The sequence below is a fragment of the Danio aesculapii genome, chromosome 4, assembly GCF_903798145.1.
Source record: "Danio aesculapii chromosome 4, fDanAes4.1, whole genome shotgun sequence".
NCBI classification, from domain to species: Eukaryota; Metazoa; Chordata; class Actinopteri; order Cypriniformes; family Danionidae; genus Danio; species Danio aesculapii.
The window spans coordinates 57,951,774-57,962,979 of record NC_079438.1 but is presented as its reverse complement, the minus strand read 5'-3'; the positions used below and the strand labels follow the sequence as shown (position 1 = coordinate 57,962,979).

The window sequence follows — 11,206 nt, the reverse complement described above, 5'->3', positions numbered from 1 at the left end:
GTAGTTTCAAATAATATAATGTATAAGAAATAATAATATATATAGAGATATCTGTCTTTATAATGACAGAAAACTAATAACAGAGTACTGGGACTTTATTACAAGGTGTTTGTAGCGTAATATATAACACCAACCCAGACCTTATATAGCACTTTAAACTATTAAAAATGTTCATTAAAGTCACTTTTTCAAACTTTTCAATATCAAAAGCTTTTAATAAAAAGATCAAGATCCCATAATGCAATTCACAAGGAGAAATAAGTGAGAGAAAAAAAACATGAATCACAAAATACGTAACATTTATAGATATTTTTTACAGTGTATCCAGGAAAAATAAGAAATTTCAGACATTTCTGATTAAAAAAAATATGCTGGGATTATTAATATTTTCTCACCAAATAAGTAGTGGAAAAACATATTTGATACCAGTGTTATTGCTCTTGCATTTATAAATACAAATGGTATAAATACAAAAATGAAACAGTTGTACACATTAGAATTAGAGTTTGGTCACTTAACGCCTTTGGAAGTAGAAAGATAATACATTTATATTCAAAAGAGTAATTGAAAAATTAATTATAAGCTACAAAATTTGAACTAACTTTTAATATTTTTATGTTTCTCTTAATTGTTCCTGATTATTTAACATTTTGCACATACATATTTTCCATATTAATTTGGGTGTACTAATATATTTATACTGTGAGCTTCAGTTAGATCAGTTCCAGTTTTAGCTAAGAATATAATATTGAGACACATTTTTATATATAATAGTTTTAATAAGTTCCAATAAATAATTTGTTTTGTGGTGGCACGGTAGCTCAGTGGTTAGCACTGTCGCCTGACAGCAAGAAGGTTGCTGGTTCGAGTCCTGGCTTGTCCAGTTGTGGACTTTGCATTTTCTCCCAGTGTTGGTGTGGGCTTCTTCTAGGTTCTCCGGTTTCCCCCAGAGTCCAAACACATGCGCTATATATAGGTGAATTGGATGACCTAAATTGCCCGTAGTGTAAGTGTGTGCGAATGAGTGTGTATGGGTGTTTCCCAGTACTGGGTTGCACCTGGAAGGGCATCTGCTGCATAAAACATATGCTGGAATAGTTGGCTATTCATTCTGCTGTGGCGACCTCTGAAATACAGACTAAGCCGAAGGCAAATTAATAAATAATTTGGTTAATTAAGGTTAATTAAGTCATTAGACAACAGTGGGGAAGACAGCTTTTATTCCAGCCAAACTAAAATAAATAAGACTTTCTCCAGTAGACAAAAATTTTGTAGTAAATACTGTGAAAATGTCCTTGCTCTGTTAAACATCATTTGGGAAATATTTAAAAGAATTAAAAATTCAAAGGAGGCCGAATAATTTTGACTTCAACTATGTGTATATAGAGTATTGCATAATTCATTCTTTTAATTAATGTGTAAATAGTGCAGAAAACATCTACAAAATAAATTAATATTTTCTGTAAAATAACATGCTGAGAGAATTAATATTTTCTCACCAGAACAGAAGTGAAAGATGTATTTCAGTGTTGTTTGTTTGCACATTATCTGTGAGTGTTGACGCCCATGCATTTTCACACACAAACATTTAGTAGTAGAAAAATACAATTATAAATAGTTGAAGTCAGAATTAGCCCTCTTGTTAAAATTTAAATTAAATTATTTTATAATTTCCCTCAGTTTACAATATTTTTAATAACTCATTTCTAATCACTGATTTCTTTTGTCTTTGCCATGTTGACAGTAAATAATATTTGACTAGATATTTTACTAGTATTCAGCTTAAAGTGACATTTAAAGGCTTAACTAGGTTAATTAGGGTAAAGTTAGGGTAATTAGGCAAGTCATTGTATAACAATGGTATGTTCTGGAGACAACCCAAAACTAATATTGTTTAAGGGGGCTAATAATATTGACCTTAAAATGGCTTTAAATAAATTAAGAACTGCTTTTATTCTAGCCGAAATAAAGCAAATAAAACTATCTCAAAAAAAAAAGTACATGTGAAAAACTGTGAAAAACTCCTTGCTTCATTCAGTATCACTTGAAAAATATTTGGAAAAGAATCAACATTTCACAGGAGGGCGAATAAATTTGCCCTCAACTGTACATACATGTATAGCTATGTGCATACATTATTTTTTATTACTGTGTAAATATTTGTCCTTCTTGTTTGATGATTAAGCAGAAAGCATCTACAAAATTTACATAAAATATCAGTATTTAATGCTGTGAGTATCAATATTTTCTCACCAGATGTATTTCAGTGTTGTTTGTCTGCACATTTTCTGTGAGTGTTGACGCCCATGCATTTTCACACGCAAACATTTGTGAAGAAAAAGAAAAAAAGTGCTAAACCGTGCATCAGTGCCTTTATTTTTGCATTGAAAACATTTATTTTTATTGCCTTTTAAAAGTTATAATACACATAATGTCAAGATTTTTTATTACTTCATGTAAATATCTGACAGTGTTGGCAAAAAAGTACTGTAATTATTAATATGAATGATCTGTTGGGAAATTCACAATCTTTAATCTAAGATCAGCATTTATAATTAATACCGTTAAATATATACAAGTATTTTATTTGCTGCAAGGTTGCTGAGTGGTTAGCACTGTCACCTCACAGTAAGAAGGTCGCTGGTTCGAGCCACAACTGGGTCAGTTGGCATTTCTGTGTGGAGTTTGCATGTTCTCCCTGTGTTTGCATGGATTTCCTCTTGGTGCTCCGGTGTCTTTCACAGTCCAAACATATGTGCTATACATTAGGTGAACTGAATAAACTAAATTGCCTGTAGTGTATGCGTGTGCGTTTCCCAGTACTTTGTTGCAGCTGGAAGGGCATCCGCTGCATAAATCATATGCTGGAATAGTTGACGGCTCATTTTGCTGTGGCAAACCCTGATGAATAAAGGGACTAAGCCAAAAAAAAATGAATGAATGAATGAATGAATGACTATTTTATTTCTATTCTGTGTATATCTTATCAAACATCAATGTCTTTGTTTCATATTTAAAAAAAATGATTTTTGTTCTCAACTTAAATGCTAAAAGATTTATTATTTATCATTTTATAAGAGTTTCAGGAATTTATTTGACAAACCATGCAGCTGTCTAGTTTTGTTTACAAACTTAATCTTTTCACCAACACATGCTCATTTTGCTCAAAATATGTATTTTATGAATATGTATTTTTATGTATATGTCTCCTATTTAAAGTATATTTATTTTAATGCAATTAAAGGCATAACCCAGTGTCTCTTGAAAAACAATGCCTGTAAATAAAAGAAAACTTTGTATAAATGTCTAACCGTGTTGGCAAAAGATTGAAATCTTCCGCCAGGACAACAGTATTTCATGTAAAATTACGGTTTTTCTTAATGTTTTACATATTTTTACTTATTTTTTTCTGTTTCGATTTCTGCTTGTCTCTTTTTTTTAATCAGTTTGAATGTTTTTGTGTGCACTGTAAGGTTATACTTTACAAGGCAAAACAAATGATGATTTTGAATAAACATCAGAGAAATCATTCATGTCAATAGACTATATCACTAATATCAGGAACGATGTTAAACCAGCATTCAGAATATGCAACATGTGTAGATACAAGTTCATATACACTGCTAATCTATATAGATATCCATTAAGCTTCTGTGCAAAATAAACCTGATTTAACATCCACAAACCAGGACTCCTGTTGTGTTTGAAGCATTTTTGTTTATAGTTGTACTGAGATGTGGCTGTGCTGATTCCAGCGGTTATGAATTGATTAAAATAGTTATTTCACTCTGTTTATTACAAACATATACTGTTGTTTATAAAGGGTCGTGAAACCCCACTCTTTCAGTTCAAGTCTACCTCAGAATTAGACTCAGACTAAAAAAGAATCCATCAAAAACCGTGAGGAGACGCATGATTTATAGTTTAAAGTTAAAATGCAAAGAAAATAAACAGTAATTTAACGTCCTGCTACATTTGTTATTCGTAATTTCATATACACACAACCACAATTTATATACAGTAATTATAAAGATAATCATGTTTATATAAACACTATAAATCAGGAGGACTTCTCTCCTCCTTAATCCCCGGGTCTGAATGCAGACACAGTGGATAGCAGTGCAGCAGGTCTCTTGCCCTGTCTTTATCCAACCATTAGCCCTGCCTGTGATCTGGAGAATTTAAACATGGGTAAACACAGCAGCAGGGTGATGTGTCTGAATGTTAACAAACTCAACTGATAAAAGAAAGCCCGCCATTCTCCAATTCTCACACTGCTCTCCCGACAAAAATGCTTGCTTCACACAAACAGCTTGTCTGTACTGACCCTGACAGCATTGCAAGGAAAAAACATGCAACAAACCCAGAGGATCATAGAAACAAACACATACGACACTTCACCACCACCTAAAGACTGAATGTCATGCGCTGTCTCACAGCTTGGCAGGTTTGTCCATATGCGTCTGTCATCGGAAACCATGTGTCCAAGTCATAAATAATTAATAAGCAGGGTCTTCTCATAGAATAAGACAACTCAGTCTATGAATAATAATGAGAAGCCGACCAATGGACAGGCAGATGAGCGCTACGTCACCAATTATAATCCCGCCACAATAATGATTTTAAACCGGGAACAAGAAATTAGCTGACAAATGCTCAAAATTATCCAGTTTTCTCCACAATTAAAGCTGACAGCTGCTAACACTGTCTGAACTCATGCTCAACACACACAAATCTGTTAAAACCTCAATAAAGTACTCGAGGGTTTCTTGAACCTTTAAACTGATCACAGCTGATTACAGAGTTGTAACAGGTATTTTAATCCCAGTTTCTTTGCAAATCCTGTTCTAGTTATATGATTATACAAGTTATTATGGAGACATGTTAATATATGCCTGTCAATCAATTCGGTGGGCGGGACAAACTGCACTCCTACATCATGTTACGGTGAGGCTCAATCTCTGGGATTTGTATACCTTATTTTAATGTCAGGAAAATAATAAAAACAACAACAAAAAAAAGGAGCGACTTGTGTTTATATTACTTCAATATGACAGTGGACGCACTATACTACACACACACTGAAAAAAAATATTTAAAGATGATTCCTTGGATTTACTCAATTTCTTTACGTCAAGTGGTTGTAAACTATTAATTTGAGCTGAATTTAAACAAACAAATTAAGTTGAACATTGTTAAATTTAATTTGTTTGTTTAAATTCAACACAAATAAATTGTTTGCAACGGTTTTGCATGCAACACTTTTTTCAGTGCACTTCTGTCCAAACTAAAATAAATAAAAGAAGAAGCTGTGAATTGTTTATTTGTTAAAATTGATATCTTACATGCATACATGCAAAAAAAAACCCAGCATGTGCTGGTAAGGATGTATGTTTTGATGCTGGTGTGCTGGTCTCGATGCTGGTCAGGACTGAAAGCAGCAAGACCAGCATAGAGACCAGCAAAACTAATATTGAATCCAGAAAGACCAGAATTCCTGCATCAAAACATATCTTACCAGCATATGCTGTTTTTTCAGCAGGGTAGTTTCTAGAGTTACTTGTATGTTGTAGCCAAACATAAGGATGTAAACACAGATGTAACCAACGGGAAATGCTTAATTTAGCAACAAACAAATTCCTATCATCAAATGATTTTTGTTTAGACATGCTTTCTTTGTCTAGAAACTCTAGATGCACTGAATGACATATTTTATGTTAAATATATTACATATATTTTATTGGGGCAGAGATGATGGTGTAACACGGGGAGTGACAGAGACAACTGAGTTTAGGATCCACGTGCAGGTTTATTCAAAGTCAGGGAATGATGGTCAACACAGGTGCAAACAGATGTATAAAGGCAGTCCAGAATCGTGGTCAAAGGTATCAGGCGAGAGGTCAGAAGGCAGGCGGCAGGCGGCAGACAAGGAGAAAAGTAAACAAGGCAAAGATCAAAACATGGAGGAACAAGACTAAGGGAAACGCGTTGTAATGTCACTATACAGTTAAACAAGACTGGGCAATGGAAGTGAGAGTGTGTGTAGTTTAAATGGTGTTTGTAATCAGTCTAGAAGCTGCAACAGCTGTGGGAGTCAAATCAGTGGAAATGGGGAAGCATGTGTGTGTGTGTGTGTGTGTGTGAACGGAGTGCATGTATGAATATGTAGTCCATGAATGGCGGATTTGTAGTCCATGTGTGTAAGATCCAGCGATCTGGGAGTTATGATCGCTGGTGATCGTGACAGATGGTCATTATTTTTTGCTCAATTTTTTTATTAAACAGAACACATTTGAATATACAATGACAAAACATTATGTCTTTATATGAATAGAATAAAATAAAATAAAGCTCTGTATTTACATCAAACCCCTTTTTGTCTTGGAAGTAATCTAGATGTAGAGGCTCGAGCCCAACTGAGCCTGGTTTCTCTCAAGGTTTTTTTCTTCACTTCCGCCTTTAGTGTAGTTTTTTTTCCCTCTCCGCTGTCGCCTCTGGCTTGCATGGTTCGGGATCTATAGAGCTGCGCATCGTTGGATTTGCTCTTCAGTGTTTGGACTCTCAGTAGTGATTATTAAACCACACTGAACTGAGCTAAACTGAACTGAACTGAAACACCACAAACTGAACTACACTGTTATAATTTACTATGATCTTCTATGTGAAGCTGCTTTGACACAATCTACATTGTATAAGCGCTGTACTAATAAAGGTGAATTGAATAGATGTGGAGGGCAGGCGATTGTTATTTCTGAGATCTCATTAAAAGAGGAAGTGGTTGAAAAAACTGTGGTAAAGTCATTTTCATTCGCGCCTCCCTCTATCAGTGTAAAAGAGAGACAGTAAAGCTCCAGCTCTCATTTCTCTCATCTTCAACACACTTTAACACCTCTGGTAAGTCATTTACACACAACACGGTAAAACATTTAATCCTCAAATGTAAAAAAAAATCTGTAAATCAACATATTTTGTGTTTAAATTATTTGTTATTTCTGCTTTATTGTACCTTAAACTTTCCTCCACCAACTTTTGATATTAACGAAGCTATCTTTATTTATTTAGTAGACATTTTTAATAGTCTGAAGTGATATATTGTTTGGGATTGTGTTGTAAATTCTTGATATATTAATAATTTCTTATGTAACAGTTTTGGGACTTTACAGCAAAAAAACTAAGAAAAATAATTGTGCTTATAGACTATTGTCACACATACTGTATGATTTAAAACCTCCATGTGTTTTTATTTGTGTGTGTATTTTCTCCTGTAAGGTGAAGTGAGTGTACATGATGGAAATATCTGTGACGTTCCTCCTCGCTGGATGTCTGATACAAGGTCTCGTTCATATTAACTATTATTGATTACTCTTATTAACTACTGATTAACTTAAAGCGAAAGCAGATTCATCTGAACTTTGAGAGATAAGAGAGAAATAAGAAGTGTTTCTGAGTCAGATTTATTCTGCTTGTTCACTGTGTTTGATTAGTTACTTTAGTGTTTGTGTTTGTTTCAGGTGTTTTATGTGGCTTCAGTATCAGTCTGCCGGAGAGAGTAGAAGCTCTAGAAGGATCCTGTGTTTATATACCCTGCACATTCGAGATTGAGGAAAAATATAAAGATAACCTCACTGATACTGCAAAGAGATTATGGTATAAAGATGGAAAACCTGCAGTTGTAGTGTTTGACTCCAACAGCCCCGACAGTGGACTCTTAAAAGGAGAAATATTTGGCAAACCTACAGAGAAAAACTGCAGCACTCGCTTCGACAATCTCAAACCAACAGACAATGGCTCATATTTCTTCAGATTAGAAGGCAGCGGTGGACTGAAATATAGCTACACAAAAGAGAAACACAACCATGTTGAAATTGTGGTCAGAGGTGAGTGTCATTGTTCATGCTGCTTCTGTCCACCTAATGTTTAACAAGAGAGGCTATCAGTATTTCACCTGGACAAAAAAGTCTGATGATGCTGTTTTAGATTTAGGCTGGTCATTTTTATTTTCATTTATTATCAATCAATACACATGGCTCATAGTGCTAATAGTTAATGTTTACAGTACTTTGTTACTCTTTTAGTTGTTGATCTATACTGACTTCTAATGAATCATGTCTTAAACATTCAAAGAAAAAAAATTATATATTGCAAAATAATGTGGAAAGAGTGACTGAAGATGAATGTAAAGAAGTACTACTGTACAATGTGTATATGTGTATATCTGTACAATGTGTTATATGAAATTATGTTCTGTGCAATCCTGTAAAATGTGTGCATCTGTTTGTGTTTCAGCGTCTCCACCCAATCCCACAGTGCTTCTGTTTCAGGATCAGCAGGAGGTGATGGAGGTGATGGAGGGAAAATCAGTGACTCTGAGCTGCTTTAAGATCTTCTGTCCGTCTCTTCCATCATCTATAACATGGAGCTCCAGTCCTGAACACCTCATCAATGCAAACATCACAGAACATCAGCATCAAAACCAAACACATCATTACTCTGATCTGATGTTCACTGTAACTCAACATCATCACAGAGCTGAATTCACCTGCACTGCAACACAGCAGCAGATCACAACACACAGCACCCGACAGCTACATGTTCAGTGTAAGACAGGAATTACTTCAGTCACTGATGATCTATAAATAATGCTGTCAATTACAATGTAATGATCAAAGTTCTCCTCCATCAGATGCTCCTAAAAGTGTATCTGCTCATGTAAGTCCAGCTGGTGTTATTATGGAGGGTCATTCAGTGACTCTGAGCTGCAGCAGTGAAGCAAACCCAGCAGTGAACTACAGCTGGTACAGACACACTGAAGGAGACCTGAAACTACTGCAGACCGGACCAAACCTGATCATCAACAACATCAACCAGTCTCACAGTGGACGATACTACTGTAGAGCTGAAAACCAACACGGGACTCAGAACACATCAGTGCTGCTGGACGTCCAGTGTGAGTATTAAGAGTGCTTTCTCATTTACACCTTACATACAGTAATTTACACATTTTACTTACAAGTTCTAATAGTTTTAAATGTTTTTAATCCCCCCTAGCCCTCATCAGTGCACAGACTAATTTCTGTCTTTGCCCTGTTGACGATTAACCATCGCAGCTTCTGGTATATAAGCAAAAAACAACAACAAATCATTGGATATATGATTGCTTCCAAAGATTATCAATATGTATCTGTTCACTTTCTGTTGTTAATGCTGAGTGTCTGTAATAACAGTGTAAATATGCTTAATTTCTAAAGATCTGAAGATTTATGCATTTGAACTCCATCAATCAATCTGGATAACACAGTTTTAACATGAGCAGACTAATAATCTTAATCTGATGCTTGTATTTGTCTGTCAAGATTTCTGTATTTTCTGTTAACTATTAAAAGTATGTGTTAGAAGTAGAGGTATAATTACTAAAAACCTTAAGTTTCAGAGTGTAATACACCATGTCAGAATGTCTCGCAATGTAAAACTGCAACAATTCATCACATGATTTATCGAACTATAAAAAGTCTAATAAATCTAACTGGTGTTGAGTTATTTGAGTCAATTTTACTGATGGACTGGTTCATATTTATCAAGAGATGCATTGCTGACTCTATACATGTCTTCAAAGCATTGAACTATTTTTACATCAACATTAATCCTGAACACATACTTCAGGTTCACACTTCCTTTTCAAGTTTTTGTTGTTGCACAGCTCTGACTAAAAGTGCATGTGGTTAAAAACTGGTAATATTTTTAACACAGCTCTGCATCGGTACTGTGAAAATGTGATAGAGCTTGAGTTACCCTTCAAGTCAGGAACTCAAGAGTTATATCGGAATGACATTTTGGGGAATGGCCAGATGACTGATCACTCTGAGGAGTAAGAAAAAGGGCCAATGAATGATTATGAATAGGCAAGTCAGCTCCTGACAGATCACCTGAAGGAGAGCAAGTCAGACTTTTTGCTTCAGAGCTTTCACATATCTGAAGAGATCACAACTGCTACTGAACTCCTGACACTTCTAGAGGTCCAGCATTCCTGACTGCCAGGGTGTGTGACGGCTCATTCAGCGGTGATCTTCTCTCCGGACCCTGGGCATTTCTCTGGCATCTAAAAGAGCAATCATCTAATACAGCGACTTCCACAAAGAAAGCAGCTTTCTCTAAGAGAGCAACTGTGTCTTTTTAAAGATGTTGTACCGATTGTGCATATTTAAATGCAGTGGTTTCCAGTCACCAGATAGCATTCATGGTCACTGTGTTTCACAGCCATCGTGAATAGGCATGTCTGTTGGTGTGCTTAGATTGTGGTTCATGGTGGCATAGTTTGAGTCTGCCCAGCTGGAATAGTATATGGATGCAGACTTAGATTTGCAAGCTGAGACTGCTTATCTCAGACTTGCAATGTCAGATACAATGCCCTCAATGGAGCTGGTGACGTCACTGTGAGGTGTGGTGTTAGGTGTGCGCATTAAAGGCATTGCATGCATCTCAGCTTGCACCTGCACCGAGTCTGCATCTAGACCCCTCTCTGTGACATTTGAAGCTGAAAAGCTGTTCTTTTCCTGTCATTATAAAATCGCAATATTTAATATCTGATTTCTCTCATCATCAACACACATCTTTGCTCATTTACAAGATACGTCCTGCCATTACTCAGCAATAATATTTCTGTGTGCATTTGAGCTCTATAAACTCCTGTTATCATCTCTTACGTAATTTGATTTCTTTAGTGTTTTGTGGAGATTTTTAAAATATCATGATCAAAATATATATATTTTTTTTATCTAATAGGCCTATTGGATGGTCTCCAGTGTTGTCTAATATGAGACTGTGTGTCGAAATGATTCACATATATTCTAAATGAATGAAATACTGTCAAACTGTTATAATATTAATAATAATTTAAAAGGATCTTTTTTTTATACCATCGAACTCAAGTGTAGCAAATCAATAAGCTACTAGAAGAGAGGAAACGTTTCTGTAAATACAGTTAAAATATCACATTACAATATTTAATAAATCCATTAATATGGATAGTAAAAGTATAAGCTATTTAATAATATTAATAATTAAACAAACATTGGATAGCTTTTAGTGCATTTAATCACATAAAATAGTAGGCCTACTTTGGTGTCCTCTGGTGGTTACTTTACACTTACACATGATTACTATGTGGTGCAGTTTCCCTCTGCTCCACTAAGGGGAAGTCTAACATGAA

The 11,206-nt window shown here is 35.1% G+C and overlaps 1 protein-coding gene across 1 annotated transcript; it reads left to right on the top strand.

Moving 5' to 3' along the window:
- The first annotated feature begins 6,836 nt into the window (after positions 1-6,836).
- On the top strand, positions 6,837-8,958 carry LOC130223559 (sialic acid-binding Ig-like lectin 14). Its single transcript, XM_056456401.1, has 5 exons — positions 6,837-6,894; positions 7,270-7,333; positions 7,512-7,877; positions 8,287-8,598; positions 8,684-8,958. Exons 2-5 carry the CDS (start codon positions 7,285-7,287, stop codon positions 8,956-8,958), a joined length of 1,002 nt encoding a protein of 333 aa, XP_056312376.1. The 5' UTR covers positions 6,837-6,894; positions 7,270-7,284.
- The last annotated feature ends 2,248 nt before the right edge of the window (positions 8,959-11,206 follow it).